This window comes from Mauremys reevesii, linkage group 11 (assembly GCF_016161935.1).
Source record: "Mauremys reevesii isolate NIE-2019 linkage group 11, ASM1616193v1, whole genome shotgun sequence".
Lineage (NCBI taxonomy): Eukaryota > Metazoa > Chordata > Testudines > Geoemydidae > Mauremys > Mauremys reevesii.
In genome coordinates, this window is record NC_052633.1 from 62,230,977 (window position 1) to 62,248,760 (window position 17,784).

The 17,784-nt window shown below is 39.3% G+C and overlaps 1 protein-coding gene across 7 annotated transcripts in view; it reads left to right on the forward strand.

Moving 5' to 3' along the window:
- Positions 1–17,784, forward strand: part of DPP10 (dipeptidyl peptidase like 10) — a 402,675-nt gene that overhangs the window by 366,086 nt on the left and 18,805 nt on the right. For all 7 annotated transcript variants that reach the window (XM_039495403.1, XM_039495402.1, XM_039495399.1 and 4 more), the window contains 6 exons: positions 2,019–2,110; positions 3,481–3,528; positions 4,561–4,682; positions 9,410–9,457; positions 11,716–11,814; positions 11,923–11,992. In XM_039495403.1, coding sequence (XP_039351337.1) covers positions 2,019–2,110; positions 3,481–3,528; positions 4,561–4,682; positions 9,410–9,457; positions 11,716–11,814; positions 11,923–11,992 — 479 coding nt within the window. The remainder of the gene's footprint in view (positions 1–2,018; positions 2,111–3,480; positions 3,529–4,560; positions 4,683–9,409; positions 9,458–11,715; positions 11,815–11,922; positions 11,993–17,784) is intronic.

Genomic DNA, 17,784 nt, shown 5'->3' on the forward strand with positions numbered 1-17,784 from the left:
TGTGCTTTGCACACTGTATTAATCTGATTGTCCATTTCTAAAGCAAACATGGAGACATAAAAATTATATTAACCATTTCACATAAAGGCTTTTGTCATATCAAATATTTGTCACACTTTGCGAGAGTCACAGAAGCATAACAGTTGCCTCAGCAGAATTTTAAATAGGTGGTTGGTACTCAGCATCATGAAAACCAAAATCCACCGTGAACACTTGCAGTAAACAATGGACTGTTATGTGTAATTGCCCACTTAAGATCTTTCATTGGTAATGTTAAGCAGAAGTAAGCATTGTAGACACAGGAGAAGTTAAGCAGTTTTATTGCCCCCAGCATAAAAGTCTAATAACACAGAATTAAACTTTAATGATCAATGCACTTCTGTTTCAATTAATCATTGGGGTTTGATTATCCAAAATGAAGCACAGTTAGTGAAATGTGATGGTTTTGCTTAGAACATCTTAAATCAACCTTATTAATGCTAAGTTTTAGAAAAGATGTTACACAAAATGTCAATTACATAACCAAATCAGGTTATCAAAAGCATCCAATTTAATCTCTCTGGGGCACTGTTTTAAAAAGCGTTAAAGCCTGTCAATTTATTTACTTGTTGAACGTAAAGTGCTCAATCTATGTTATGTTCCCAAATACCTTTAGTAATTTATATCATATTGAAAATAAATTAATTCAAAAATTGGACTGAACCAGGAGTGATATGTCTATTGGAAATTCTTACTTAGTTTTTTCCCCCAAAAAATATACAAATATACAGTGGTTCATATTTTCTACCATAGTATGAGAATTTAAAAATAATTTAAATGGTTTGGGACAAAAATTGCCAGCAAGCATAATAAATTATGTATTACAGCTGTAATCTTGAAAAATAGCCACATTGTTTAATACTTATCAGCAATATAAACCACAGCTTATTTTGCAATCTGTGATTTCAGAACTTAAAAATTCCCTTCAGTGCTGCCACGGATGGAACTTTGTTATAAATGAAAAGTCCTCTAACCTCTACCATCTAAGCAGACAGGAAACACTCACTCATTTCAATAGTTCTAGATGCCCCAACTAATATCAGTTACCCCATTTTAATGAAATATTTCTTAATATAGATACGTACAGCAGCTAGCACTGTGTGGTCCTGACCTCAGATGAGTCATCTCGGAATTACTCTAATACTTTACACTCTCCGTACAATTCTTTCCCAAGCAGTCTTTTTTTATTTTCTCAATGATCAAGACACTGTAATTCTAATGGCTGGAAGTTTAGGGTCTGATAGTTTAAATGGCAAGTAACAGAGGTGGACTAGGGACCACGTTCTACTCTGCCTTCACTCCTACCAGGCTAGCAACAAAGGGGATTAAAACACGTATCTGCCTACCTCACCAGATGGTTTGTACAGCACTTTGAATACATAGGGTCAGGCTAAGCCTCTTTGTGCCACTCCAGCAAGTAAAGGACAAGCAAATCTTCAAGAAACACAGGTGATATTTATTTATGTTTAGTTCCTTGCAGCTTTGGGGTCAAATCCTCAGCTGCTGTGAATTGCTGCACTAAGGATATGCCGTTAACCTTTTGCACCTGTATTCTCGTTTCTGGAAGAAAAACACTTATTTGTTAGTTTAAAGGGTTTTTTTTTTAATATAATGAAAATTTCAGCATGTATTGCGATAGCCTCTAGCTGAAATCAAACTTGCGCCAAAATTAAAGAGATGCCAACCTAGATAAAATATAGAACCTCTATTGTCGATATTGTGTATGAGTAATTGAAAAAGTATTGCAATGGAAACTGACATGATTTTACTACCTTTGGAAAAGTTAATATATTGAGGGAGAAAGGATCTTTACTGTCAGTGCCTTTCAGTGCATGTGGGTTTTGTGATTTAAGTGAGTTATGTTGTACATTAAAAGATTAAAAAGCTGTAAATCAGTAATGATGTGTGCTGACAATCATGTTAAGTAAAGAAAAACATAAGTAGTAAGATGAAAGTCAATACTTACCGTTTCTCTGCAGGCTAAAACTGAACAAATCAGTGTGAGACACCTGACATCAGGAAACTGGGAAGTTATCAAAATCCTGGCGTATGATGAAAATACTCAAAAGATGTGAGTATTAGTGTTCTTTGTCTGCAAAGGCAACATAATAAATTATAATCATAGTACAAAGAGCAGTTTCATACATTTGATCTGCCAAGGTAATGCAAGTATCTTTTTTGAATAACTAATGGAGATATGTTATGCCATCTACTGACTCACTCTGTTGATTAAATAAAAGGAATTAAACTACAGCATGGAGATAATAGCCTTTCCAACCCTCCCGCCCTGCCCTCCAGAATCCAAGGGAAAAAAGCCTGGCAATATTATTAGACTTGATAAAACTCAGAGGTTTGAGTTCACAGGGGTTTTATACCTTTTCTTTGGTTTCAATGTGAGGGCATTCCAACCTTCCAAGCTTCACTTTGATGTTCTTTGTTCAAACAGATACAAAAACTGAAATCAGAAAATAGAGGGGAACTCAGCCAAAATCATTGAGTTTCAACCAATTTATTAATAAAACCTAGTCAAAACAAAACCAGGGACTATATTAAGGTTCCTAAATAAGGAAGGACGTGCACTGACTGAATGGCAGTGCCTGGAGACAGAATGGGCCTGATACAAAACACATTGAAGTCAATGGAATGAGTCTAGCTGACTACTATGGGCTTTGGAACAGGCCTTATATATAAATCTGTATAAAGCAGAAATAAATAGAATGTGCTTGATTCTGATCTCCACTGAAGTCAAAAGAGTTTCAGCAGCAGTGGTGGAGCCTGTGTGAGATTAGAATCGGTACCCTTGCCTCCAAGGTTACTGGGGGATGCAGTTACGGACAGATCCAGCTATGGCTTTTGAAAAGAAAAGCTTTCTTTTGATGCCACACAGAGGCAGCCATAATGCGCCCCCAAGAGTTCAGTATTGTTTTGATATGAAAACATATATCAGCCCAGGTATGTAAAGCTGTCTGCACATTTGTAATTTGAGCTGGGTGAATAATGGATGTTTTGGGAATTTAGAAAACCAAAAAATACTTTGGTTCAAACTGAAAACATTTTTTGAAATGTTCAGTGATGCGAAAAGCTCAGGGGGAAACATTTTGTTTCATCTGAATTGAAATGTGTCGTTTTGATTTCCAGCATTTTTTGAACCTTTTAAATTATTTTTTCAAATAGTATTAAAGGAAAATTTGAAACAAAAAGTCATTTTGAACTGAAAAATTGAAATTTTTGATGTTTTCAGAATTTTTTTTTTAACTGAAACAATTCAGCGGAACCAACATGAGTTTGTGAAACATTTCACACACAAAAAAATTTCACCCAGCTCTGTTGCATAATGAGCTTTGCATGGGTTTGGGTTTCGTGCTGAAAGTTCTTCCTAACGGTACATGGATCAGAGAGTTTTCAGAAGTGAGTTTAATTTTATTTGTCTTTCTTGGACAGTTACTTTTTAAGCACTGAAGATTCCCCAAGAGGAAGACAGCTACATAGGTAAGTAAGGGAAATTTACAATAGCCCTCACACAAGTACTATAAATTAGAAAGAGATTCTGTGTGTCTGAGCAAAATGAGTTCAATGTAGGTGTAAAATGCTGGCAAGCAAACTTAAATTTTTGTTAATATTTTTCCTGTATATTTATATTTCAAATTTCACAAAAAAATTGTATTTTGAAAAAAATCTAACAATATTTTAAAATATTTAACCTTTATTTTCAAAGTAACCAGAGAGCTGGTTGAAATGTTTGCCATTTGAAAAATGCAATGAAATGTCAAGATTTCAGGTTTTGAGGAAAAACCGAGAAGGATGGGATTTAAAAAAAAAAATCCCCAAGAGTATTTCCCTTTCTTTTTGATGATCTTTACTACCAAATCTGAGTAATAAGGTTTCACACTCACTTTGGCACAGAGATAAATGACTGCAGAAAGCGCACGGAGTGCGGAATCAGCCTGCTCATTATTAAAAAGAATTTACTTTATGCTCAAAAATTGCCAATCATATTTATGTGAATATAATATAAAATTAAAAATTAGGTGAACTCTAAATGCAATGGTGTAATACACATGTATTCTTCAGACTGGTATACTGTATAGAAAGCTTTCTCAATGTGGCTAAAATTATATTTACAAAGCCTCCAGTCCTTCAGTCTAAAATTTGTGGGCAGACTCCCTCACCCATGCAGAAACCACATTTCTAAAAGCTACAGTTCCCTAATTCTCATTATTATTTTTTTACTTTTATTCTCACTCACTCAAGGGCACCTTTAATAATTAAGGTCTCAGTCCTGTAAGCTGTTTCATGCAGGTTTAGAAGACCTCCCTCACAGAACAGCTTGCAGGGTTGTAGCTTAATGGAGCAACCAACAGCATGTCTTATTGGGTACAAAACAAGCAAAAAAAAATTAGCAAGAGAAGAGTGGAGATCAGAATAAAAACTATTGTCTGTTGGGCCTTTGGCATCACTTAATGAGTTTGTTATACTATCAAATAAAACTTTACTGATGTTTATAACTAATTTTGTTCTTAGTGTATCAACTGTTGGATTACTGAACCGCCAGTGTCTTTCATGCAACTTCATGAAAGATCAGTGCACATACTTCAGTGCAAAGTTTAGTCCTATGAACAAGCATTTTTTACTACATTGTAAAGGTAAGTCAAATATATTGTTCACAATAATAAATATTTAAAATAGTGCTTTATTTGTGTATGTCCTATATTAACATCATCTTCCGGTTGGGGTGATTTAGACCCTAATCTAGCAACAAGCTCAATTGCTAGGTCCATGAAGGCACAGGCTTCCCCTGTGCAGAGTTCATTGGAGTTATGGAGCCTAAGATCATTTTTGTAAAAATGTATAATTAGTAGCTCCTGTGCTCCTGGCCTTTTAAAACTCCTTGTATCCTTTTAGGAAGGAATGGATTGTTTGATGATGTTGTTATTATTTTTGATGATGTTATTTTATTTGGGGTCGGGAAGGAATTTTCCTCCAGGGTAGATTGGCAGTGGCCCTGGAGGTTTTTCGCCTTCCTCCAAAGCATGGGGCAGGGGTCGCTTGCTGGTGGATTATCTGCTACTAGAAGTCTTTAAATCATGATTTGGAGCATTCAACAGCAGAGTCAAGGGAGAGAATTATCTTAGGAGTGGGTTGATCGGCTTATGTGGCCTGCATCTTGCAGGAGGTCAGACTAGATGATCATAATGGTCCCTTCTGATCTTGAATTCTATGATTCTATGATTATAATAATAATAATTAATTTTATTTTGCAGTCATTAAAATTCACACTACAGGGCAGGGACTGTGGAAATGTGGAATTTTAAAGTGACACTATTGTAATTCCTAACAATAGTTATTTGACAAATAGATTACTCTTTGCAAAATATATAGGTGTTTGGATTGATCCTATGCAATTAATTCCAGATCATAACTAAAGACTTGCTTTATATAAACATTAATTTATTAATATGCAGGTGTGTTTAGACATGAATGTATTTACCAAAAGTATGGTCTTGTTCAATCCACGTAAACAGCTCTTTTTATTAACGGAATGTCAAACACCTGCACTTGTGTATTTATTATTAGCTGTATTCCAATAGAGCAAATTGCTCCAACCTGTATTCAGGCCCCATTGTATTAGGCATTATACAAACACAGAGTAAGAGACAACCGCTGTCGTGAGAGTTTTACAATCTAGATCCAGACAAGACTCTGCAATAGATTTAAAGAAGCAGTAAGCAAGAGTCATGGAAAGGAGATGAGAGAACAGAACATGTATTATTATAAGCTAGTGACAGGGACTGGTAGGCCCCCAATCCTGAAATTAATAGCAGGTTGGAGCTAGGGTTGCCAACCCTCCTGGTTTCTCTGGGAGTCTCCCATAATCGGGCTCTATCTCCCAGAGGCTAATGAAGCCAAACCGGGAGATTTTTAGGCCACAAAACGTCTGGCGGCACAGCGGGGCTGAGGCAGGTTCCCTACCTTCCCTGGCTCCACACTGCTCCCAGAAGCAGCCAGCATGTTCCTCTGACCCTTGTGGGAGGCAAGGGGCTCTGCATGCTGCCCTTGCCTGCAGACACCGCCTCCGCAGCTCCCATTGGCTGCAGTTCCTGGCTGATGGGAGCGGCAGAGTCGGCACTTGAGGCGAGGGCAGGGCATGGAGTCCCCTGGCTTCCCCCATGGACCACAGGGATGTGCCGGACACTTCCAGGAGCACTGCCGGACCAGGGCAGGTAGGGAGCTTGCCTTAGCCCTGCTGCACCGCTGACCGAGGTAAGCACCACCTGGCCGGAGCCTGCACCCCTCACCCCCTCCTGCACCTCAACTCCCTGCCCCAGCCTGCACAGAAACTCCCTCCTAGAGCCCACACCCCCTCCTGCACCTCTACCCCAGCCCAGAGCCCCCTCCTGCACCCAAAGTCCCTCCCAGAACCCACACCCCACGCCCCCTCCTGAACCCCACCCCCCTGCCCCAGGCTCAGCCTGGAGCCCCCTCCCACATTCCAAACTCCTCAGCCCCAGCCCAGAGCCCGCACCCCCTCCTGCACCCCAACCGTCTGCCCCAGCCCAGTGACAATGAGTGAGGGTGGGGGAGAGCGAGCGACGGAGGGAGGGGGATGGAGTGAGCGAGCGGGGCCTCGGGCAGGGGTGGGGCAAGGGGTGTTTGGGTTTGTGTGATTAGACAGTTGGCCACCCTAGGTGGGGCCTACATTTTTATGAGCACCTGTTTTGCTGTCCATCCAGCAGCAGGTAGAAAATGATAGAATACAGCCATCTAACAACACATTTGAACACTCCACTTCTTTGCATGTACATCTACTTCTCTCTGCAACTGTGTATTTCTGCTTCACAAAAAAAATCCATTCGGTTTGAAAATAGACTAGAAAATGCATAGTGGGTAAAACAAGGGGTATTTTCATACAGACACCTGTAAATAAATAAACACACATGGTCATCATTCAGGGCAACTGAACTTGTGCTTCCCCTCAGTGGTCTAGCAAGGACATTCACTCTCAGGTTTCCAGCTCCCCACCCATTGCCTTTCTTGGGTGGAGACCCATGTCTTACTCCGTCCGGCCAGGGTCTTTCCAGGCTGCACAGTTCCCTGTCTTCATTGTGTTATTCTCGACAGAGACAGGCTGCCCAAGCACACTTGTTTGCTTTCTCCTCAGAAACTGATACTAGAGTAATTGTCAACAGTTAAAAGTTACCACCCAGTTCTTTTTATGAAAGCCTATCTTATTCTTAAGATAAAAGCATTACAGAGAAAACATGGGTTCAGCAGTGTTCTCCCTGATTAATTCTTGATTGGGAGACGACCTAGGCAGTCCCGGGGTGCTGCAGGAAGTGGTATGAGCAAGTCAGCAAGGGGTTTCTTACTTCTGAGTCAGTACTGAACCACTGCCAGGTGCCAGGAGGTGCTAGGCTCGGTTGCTTTTGTTCTTATTATGTTTTAGTAAAATGTATTTAATGTGGAATTATTTATTTGTACATTTGAAATGAGAATGACCTTAATTCTTCTCCCAGCTTTGACATTCATTATACTAGGACTGGTCATTAGGGGTCTGACTTTTAGAGATAGAGAGATCCCATATCTCTACTGGAAGTTGATGGGATCTATGGATGCTTAGCATGTCTGAATATGAGCTCAAACCTTGAGCATGACCCTGCACTTGGTGCAAGCCCCAAGGCGACTGTGGGGATGCAGAGATGGCTGCACACCAGCTTTATTTTTCCCTATCCCCAATATAAATGAGAGCTTCCGGCTTGGGACTGCACATGCCTCTTCTCTAGGTATATCCCCAGCATAATCCCTATGTGAAGGTGGAGTACAGTCATTTCTACTCCACCTGGGAATTTCCAGCAGCCTAGCTATGGCAGCAGTATGGCCCCATGGGACCACTAGAGTAGTGCAAAAATGACTGTATAGGGGGCACAACATTTCTAAGGTGTCAGAGTCAGCAGCACAGTTCAGCAACAGAAGCTTTTCTCTTGTTTGAAGAGAGTTTGAAGTAAACCAACACATACACACATTCTAAAACAAACAAAAGACCCTGTTAAAACTGCAACAAAAAAACATCTCGGCTAACTCTTTGCGGGCTGCTGGGTTAACTCGATCCTTACAAGCTTCAGTTCTTTCACCTTCTGTTCACCTATGAGCACTTTTTATAGTCTAACTTCTACTTCCTGTTTGCCCTTAGTCAGTATCACTGTCTCATTATCCCATCCCTTTTCATCTCCTGAGCACCTCCAGAGACTTGAATGAAGAATTAATTCCCAGTTTGCTATAACTAGTGTTGAGCTGGTATCCTGTCAGATTTTCCTTGTGTTTATTTGTTTATAAACTTTCCTGTGGTGCTCCTTGATGAGTGATGGAAAAAATACCTGATTTTTTGTTCAATTGCAGTATCAGAAAAATGGTGGAAAATAATCATTTAGGTCAATCCAAAGTTAAATTGTTTCTATTTTTTGGAAAACTGAAAAGTAAAATAATAATAATTTCAGGTCAAACAAAATGTTTTGGTTTCTGAGCTCTTCAAAAGGTATTTTAATTTTTAAATAAAATGGAAATAAATTTTGAAACTAAAAGTCATTTCAAATGAAAAAATCGAAATGCTTTATTTTAAAAACATCAGTACTAAACATTTAGATTCTTTTCTGAATTTTTGGTTGGTTGGTTGCGCTTTTTTTAGTAAATTGCCCAAAGTCCCGCTGGAAGTTATTAGCAAATCCAAGAAGAGAACCTAGATCTCCTGAGTTCTGTTCCTTAACACAAGACCTTCTTACCTTCTTTTTTGTCTCTTTCCTGTTTTAGAATGTATTTTTTAGACAAATATGCCATGTGCAGTGGTTAAAACCATTGCCCCCTTTTCACCCTTTTTATCTCTTTGTCTTTTTAAACTGTAAACTCTTCAGAGAAGGGACTGCAGATCAGATTTTGCTGTCGACTACACCACTCAAGATCATGAGTAATTTAAGTCTGTGAAGCTGCTTGAGTTCCACACCAGGCTAGTTGACAGCAGAATTTAGTCCCATGTCTTCCTGCTTATTTATAGAGCATCTACTCTATACTCGTCCTGGTGCTTTCTGACGCTGGGCACTACTGCAATATAGTAAATAATACTTCAATATATTAAACCTCCATTTAATTGTGATACCTAAAAAGTGGATACCAAAAGAGTTTCTTGATTATGGAACTATTTGGAATTATATGATATTTTTACTGCACTTTTGTAGATTTGCATCAGAAAGTGATTTTTGTCATCTCTGTGTTCACCTTACTTCAAATACTGCGATCTTTGTTATTTGTTGAAGTTCAGAGCAGCTCATAAACAGTTTCTACTTTAATTATGTTTTGTACTTTTCTCCCTCTACAAAAATAGGACCAGGCGTTCCAGTTGTTAGCATGCACACTACAAGTAACCCTGGAAGTAAGTAAGCACCATTCCATAGGAATTCCTTATTGTAATCTTTGTTTTAACATAAGTAAAAGAAAAAAAATATGCAATTCATTTCCATAAACCTGTCTTAATTACATTCTAGCAATAAACATGGCTGGAAGTGATAAGAGAAAAAAATAATCAAGTGACTAGAACATTCCCAGGATTTCTCAGATACATGTTAGGCTAGATGCATATCTTTCATCTACTATTTACACTTGAGTTAATTAGGTGGCAGGATGTTCTTCATCCCTTTCACTCACTATGTAAATTATGTTTCTATTATGGAATGTCTTCTGTAGTCTTAAAAATGTTTTTAAAGTTATAATCCAATTATTGTGGATTAAAGTACAGACCTCCAAGGGTTGATCGTCAAATTTAACTTACATACAATGAACCAAGTACTGCTCTTAGTATACTGGTGCAAATCCAAAGTGCCTTCACTGATATTTTAAATAGGAATCCCAAGAATTTAGTTTTGTGAGATCAGGTCCATTACCTCTACATTTCAGATTTTGCTGATTATGCTGTCTGCTGTGGTCCTTTGCTGCTCCCTGGCTGATTTGCTGCTCTGACAATGCAAACCAGCCACAGACATCAGGTAGTGTAGCGCCACCATAGCAGCAATTATTGCCAGCCCCTCCAGTCCCACCCAGCGTTCCTCCACCCTGGCAACCTACAGCACAGGCACCTGGCACTAATTAAAGCAACCTCAAGAGGTTCTAAACTTGTGCTGGAGGTGCAGGCTGCTGCACGTTATTTCCCAGATCCCAGGGCTACAAAGGTGGCATGAAGCCATCTTTGTCCACCCTCCTCTAGTCTGGGTCAACCAAAGCTCAGCCACAGCGGAGGATCTGGCTCTACATCTTCAAAATGTCATGCTGATCAGACCTTTCAAATACGTAATAGAGTTACAGCATGTGGAGAACTATCCCAATCCTTAATTAAGGAAAAGCTAACAACTGTCCTTTCGCCTTCATATTTTCAATATTACTGTTTGTTGTAGTTGTCAAACTCTATACTGCAGAAACCCTAAAAGGGATCCAGGGGCCAAGTATATCACTCAGTGTAAATTCATTAACTTCAGTGGAGCTGCTCAGTATTTATGAGAGCAAAATTTGGCTCTTTGTGATTTGTTTCTAAAATTCCCATTTGTGAGGAAACAAAGCATAAATGTGAGTGGGATTTATGTAGAACATTATGGAAGAAGACAAGGCAGTAGGTCTAGAGAGAGAGAGTGCTTACCATTAACAACAACAACAACAAAAACCCTAATAATGAGATACATTATTTGTAATGTTTCAGTGCAAGATTAGATAACCCCCCTCTTTTAATAAAAGAATGAGTGTGATTAAAGATTACTTCAAATTATTATATCCTAACACTATAATTATAACATTTTGGTTGACTGCCCAGAATTAACATTCTAGTTAGATTATCCCCTGTTGCCCTAAATGAGGATATATGATTTCAAACATCCACATTAAGGGAGTGAGATTGGAGGATAAAAAAGATGCAAAATTGTTGTTTCAAATCTGGCTTTGGTTTTTATGCCAAATTGTGCCCTGGCTCCTCGTTGAAGTGTGGGAGAGGGAGGAATACAGAAAGGTAGTGACCAAGGAAAGGTGTTCTGGGTCATTTTCTTGCACTGGACAGACAGGTGCTAAGGATAGCAAGCTCCTTACTCCTGCTGGTGATAGGTGCATCATGTGCTCTCTCAGTCCTAGTCCACTGCTTACTGTCAGGCATCCATTTTGGCATGGACTGTATGCCTGCCTTCTTGTAAACACAGAACATTGCTCAGCATAGTAGCGTCTCCCGTACAACCATCCACACTCCCATTATGTATCAGGTATGCTAATATCTAATATATGCATTGTGCCTGGGTCCTAAATGGAGTGGGTAATGAAGGTTAGAGACTGTGTATTTCTCTTTCCTCCTACCACCTGCCATGCACCACAAGGCAAAATTTAGCCCTTGATGTTTAATGGAGACAAAACTTGTTGAAGCCAGAACAGAGAAGAGAAAATCATTAATTCTCCCTTGCACATTGTGAAGTAAGCTGGTAGTTTGGCTTTTGAGTTCCAAAGTAGGTACGTTATAAAATTTGTTTAAAGAAAGAAACTATAAAATGGTTTAACATTGCATATCTGTTTATTTTTCTTTAATTATTGGTATCTTGATTTCTCTCTTGTATGGTGATTCATTGTATCTTTTCTACCCTGATTCCTCCCGTTTTTTTCCGACAGAATTTTACATATTGGAAGATAATGCTGTGTTGAAAGAAACTATTTTAAAGAAAAAGATTTTCCGGACAGAAATTAAAATGCTTCACATTGAGGATTATGGTAATTTTAGCAAAATGTTCCTTTAACACAGAAAAAACTTTCTTCAAATCTTACTATTTTGCATCTGTGTAACTTCCTGCCTTTAATGGTTTGCTCTTTTCTTAAAAGAACTTCCTTTACAGTTGTCATTTCCAAAGGATTTCACAGATCGAAACCAGTATGCTGTTCTGTTAATAATGTAAGTATCTAGTTAGGGTTACTAAAAATAATAAAAGTAGATAAATGGGGGTATAAAGAGAGGATTTATTTCTGTATTTTCAGTTGTAAAATATATGTCTGAGGGGAGTGAGTGTAGGAAAATATCACTTTCCTTATAACACAGCTTTTGAGTTGGTAAACTAAAAGCTTTGTTATCAGGAAGATGCTGTTTTCTGTCTTGTCTAATAAAAAACCTGTTTTGTGAGCTTTTCAATATAAACATGGTTCAAGTTATCAATAGCTATATGTGTATCAATAGCTATATATATCTAGCCCAGATCTTCACCTGGTGTAATCTCAAGTAGCTCCACTGGCTTCAATGGAGCCATGCCTGTTTACATCAGCAGAGATACTGTAAGGTTTTTTTGTATATTTTTTTCTTTTATCACTGATAGTCATAGCTACTGCCTAGAAGTCAGTTAAGACTTCTAGAGCCCAACTGCTTTGGGAATAGCAGAGAGAAGATAAAATACTGGAGCACCAGTGGCTGGAGACATTATGGGCTTGATCCATTGTCCACCGAAGTCAGTGGAAAGACTATGAGAGGACAGATGCACTCCCTGGTAGCCCATGCTACGCCGATAGAAATAAAGTAGCTATGTTTCTTTCAGAGCCAGCCTCCTTCTGCTTACTCGTGCACAGGATGTGTGCGCATGGGGAGGGAAGAGGGCCATGATCACACCTCCAACCCACCCTGATATGTCAGCGGTGATCAATATCGCTATCAGCATTAGCCACCCTCCATTTTTGCCCAGGGAGTGAGGGCTATAGTGTTAAGGCTGTAGTGTTATGTCCAGGAGAGCTAAGGTAAGGGTTCTCATTACACACGATCTCCTCTCTCCATATACCCACACTGGAGCAGACATAATTTGTCCCTCTATTTCTAATTAGACATATTTGTTTTTCTCACATCTCAGTGGTTACTAACTCTTTTATCATAGGTAAAATGCACATAAAGTGCACATAATACTACGTACTGCAATTTCCTCATGGAGGAACACAGTAAAATGGTCATAAAAGAGCTCCCCTTCTTGCCTTAGAACACTCGGACTCTGGGATCCATCCTGATGTTTTCAGTACCCCAGGCATATATTCTCCCTTGGAGCCGCACAAACTGGGTTTCAAATTCTGGTTAACAAACATGGAAGCCATGTGTCTAATGCCTGTATTATACCACTTGCACGCAGCATTTACAGCCTTGTATCATTTACAGTCTTGGGATAGATTTTCCATCAGTACTGTGTGTAGGGAATTAACAATGTGACGCCTATTAAAATGAATGGAGGGGTACACAGCTAAATCCCTATGCAGCGTATTGAAAATGTAATCCCTGATGAGCACTAGGACAGGATACATTAAACTAGTGTCTACTGCTTAATGAAAAATCTCCAAAGATACTTTTAGTTATACACACAAGGCCTAATTTGCAAGCATGAGCCTCTAAATAAGTTGTCCAGAATTCCTGCACTTGAGCATTCAGATCGGTTCTTATGCATTAGTAGGTAAACAGGCAGTAAATGCTAATTTCAATGTCCAATATGTCATTTGAACATTCCATTTAAGTGCCTACATTTGAAAACTGGGCTCCTGGACTATCTGTCAGTTAGACTAGTGGTTGCATCTCTCTTTTTAATGGCTGATGTAAAATGTGACCTCTTCTTCAGAGAGTAGAGGATAGACATATATTTAGAGAGAGAGAGAGAGAGAGTGTATACTTGCTAGTGCATATGATTGAGCACATTTATATTATAGGCAGTTGTTCTTGGGGGTCAAAGGGTAAACTCATTTGACACCAGCACAAATGGTATCATATGGCGTTTCAAAAACTTTTTTTTCTGTAAATAAGAGAACTCAGGACTTTCATGTAACTTGCTTAAAAAGTGACTTACAAAAAGCTGAGTAAATAAATATTCTTCAACATATATTTAATTCTTGTGCTACAAGTTAATACAAATTTGAGGAGGGCAAAAGAGAAGGTGCTACTATGACTGAGCATTATTCACACGTATAAAGACAGATGTCTGGAGAGAGTTTTAATTTTTTTTTCCCCCAGAAGTTTCAGCATCCAAGAGTGGTACTGAGGCAGGGTTTGAGTTCTAGATTTGCATGGTATCAGGGTTAGAGATCTTTAGGTCTCCAGTGAACAGGCTGTCAGTGATACCTTAATGTGACCAGATAGTTATGCCTATAAAATGATTATTTGGTGGTGTTTGCAAATGGGAGGGAAAGGACCTTAGCAACAACTAGAAATGTTTACCTCTGGAATATTGAATTTCTGTTCCATTCAGTGAATCCCCTTCTTTTGCAGTGCTGAATTTTCAGTTAGTGTTAACAGAAGTTATTTTTATAAATCCCTTTACATGGTAATGAAAAATCAATACTGAAAAGGCCTTTTCTAACTCATCTAATATGACTCACCTCTCCCACCACCTGAAGAGAAAGGGGTGATATTTCTGAGTCCAGTTTGCTACAAACTCTACACTGAGGTCACCAAATTAATCTCTTTTTAGAATTAGAGATGACCCAAAATGGGACCTGAGAATGCTGAAGTCAATGTAGATTCTGTCTGTGAGACCATTGCAGGACTGAGCCCAGGGGTTTCATACAGACTTTGGATAGCTCCAGTCTCTGAGGCAAGGTGTGGTTGGAAGCCTGTGTGCAAACTAGGTATTTTGTCCATCCAAACAACCTCAAAATTGACATCTTGCTTCTTTTCATTACCAGAAGTACCACCTCCAAAAAGCAGTACTGTACTTCCAGGAAGGACATCAGGCTGTTTCAGGTAACACTGATTGGCTGATTGTGTGATGTCATTTCCCAGACATTCTACCTTCTGAAAGTGGTACTTCTGTGGCTGACTTAGGGTCACTTTGTCCCTTCTGCACACATATTAGGAGTGTGCATACAGTGGTTATTTTAGTGGTAGGTCCCCAGAGGAACCATTAATACTCCTGAACAGCCACACTTACCTCCTTGTGCATGGTCTCAAAGGGGTGATCTAACTACCAAGCCACCTAGGAACTGAAAGGGGAAAAAAGGAATGTTCACTGTAGTCCTCAGTAACAATGGCTAGTGTTATCTCTTTCTATCTGTTTCTTTGCAAAGCAAATGACTTCTCTGGTACTGATCCAGTTTGAATGACTGAGATGTCAGTAGAATTATATTTTCTCTGTAGATATAAACCGGTTTAAAGTGTTTATATCAACAGGATTGCAGTATACAAGTGAATTTAGGAAAAGGGGAAGGAAAGAAAGGATGGGGAAAGGAGCAGTTGAGAGGGAAGGCAAGAGTTGGCTGATTTATTGTATCTCTAGGGCCAAAGTTTCAGGAAGTTTAGATGCACAATTAAGTGCATGCAGGATGCTGGTGTTTCACAGTCTTCCCACTTAGGCAGGGTTCGTGTGGCATGTAACCCCCCTCACCCGCCCCCCGATCTGTACTTCAGCCATTGGGCTGTAGCAGTCTCTACAAAGCAGCTCCATGGTTTCTGCAGGGGATTATAGCCCTGCATGTTATGCATGTGCCCGGTACCTGATCCAGCTATTCTTAGTATTGGTGACTTTCATTACTGGCTCAGAAAAAAGTATGTTGGATTGCGGGTCCAAATTAGATCATAAACTTTTGTGGGTAGGGGCCATCTTTTATGCTGTGTTTGTACTGTAGATGGCTCAGTAAAACTCCTATCCCAAAATCATAGCTCAAGTAATAAATAAACTGGAAATCATAAGATGTAGGTATAATTCCTGCTGTCACAGGCTTTCAATCCAACTTTAGTCAAATCACTCAATTTCTCTGACCAAACTTGGGTGCTTAAAATAAGACTTCTAAACTTAGGCACCCAGGTTTGAAACTTTTGGCCTTAATGGTTAAGGCCCTGGTCCTGCAACTGAATCTGTGCTGGCCAACCCCATAACCTGCACAGTATTCCACTGAATTCAGTTAAGTTCCACACATCACATAACCCAGCCTCAAAGAGTCTGTTCCAGGATCAGGATCTAAATTTCCTTACAGTAAGAGTCATCTACATCCTAAGGGTGGTGCGAAGCTTAATTCCTTAATGGCTGTAAAGCATATTGAGACCATTAGACAGAAATGCAAAGGACTGTTGTTCATATTTATATTGGGTCAGAACACCAGGCTATCTAGTAGATGTACAGGCCTGACACAGTAGCCGGTTGCCTCTGGCTAGCTCTATTTCTCTCTCGTGAATTGTGATGCATAGGCCATAAAATACTGAATAGATTATAATACTGTCTGCTCCTCCATTTGTTCCTCTTAAACTACTAATACGTTTCACACTCAGTTGCCTTCAAATATAATACATACACTGTAGCCTATAGATTAGAGAGGTGTACAATAATTGCCTTAAAGTGGGGTTATTATCTCTTTCTATATAATTAAGATCAAAGTTTAAATTTCAGATTTTTTTTTTCATTATGGTTCACCTTACTCATTAAAAAAGTTGGATGATCCAGTCCTTCATAATACACAGGAAATGATTAAGTGGAGTAAAGACACAGGCATTTAATGTTGGTAATAAAATGAGAGGTGATAATCATTCTTTATTTCTTCTTGAACATAATTAACCTCATTCTTTCAAAATCTGTAGATAATGCATCTTAAATGTCAGCATTCATTATTTAATGTCATTTAAAACTGTACAAACTGTAAGTGGGTATAGTGAAACTGAACCAGCAGAGAGATTCTTCTAAACTCAGAGAAAAAAAAGTATCAGGCTATATATTCCTAAGTAGACATCGAATATCTTAACTCTCCTAGAAGTGTTGCATATTTTATACGTGTCTGCGTATACTTCTGTAATGTAGAGGAAACCACTCTCCACCCAATATAGGAATGGTGCCAGAGGTAGGCCTCACTCAAGCCAACTGAGCACATCTATGCATCACATGGATCTGATACCAGCTTCCCAGTCCATAGGGTTGAAAGTGGCAATTTTTTTAGCAGGGCAAGTACAATGGTGAGGAAGAATGCTGTAACACATGTAAACAGTAGCAGGAATTTAGGGAGGTAAAATGTAACTATTGGTATTTGTCTAAGACCTTCAGCATGATAGCATTCTTGCACAAATGGTTCTCTTTTGGAATTTTCTTACGTTGCAGAGGATGTTATCGTTTTAATCGGTATCTGTTGCAAGTAATAGAACAGTCTCTGCTCTTTTTGTGGTGGTGTTTTGTGGTGGTGTTTTTTTAGTCTTCTGGGAGTTTCCCCTTTTTCTAAACATTTTGTAAGTTCCCACTGCCCAACACAGGCCATATTGGAGCTGAGACACTAGCAAGAAGCTTCACCAGCTGTTTCACTGACAACAGCAGTCCTGTGCTATGGGGAATGCAAGGGCTGCTCCTTTTCAGGGACCAGGACTCCAAAAATGGGATGGGGAGAAGATGGGCCATGGCTCAATCCGTCTCTAAACCTCCTGAATAGGGATGGCACAGCAAGGGAAGCAATGGATGAGGATATCTCCCTCCCTGCATGAGTGCAAGGAGCAGCACAGTATGGAACCACAACCTTTTCTCCATTTCTCAGATGAAGCTCTGCATCTCCAATACTCAGAGCTGTGGCTTAAAAGCCACAATCTGGCCTTTAGTATTTTTGATGGCTGTTTAAAGAATAGTCATGTTGCCTTTGCAGTACTATCTGTATTTCATTTCAGTCTATCATATGATTCCATTTTGATAATGTGATCTTTTCTGCTGGTGTTTTCCCCCCAGTGGTAAATGCATTGGTTTGCACAGTTGCTTTTTAGCTATGATA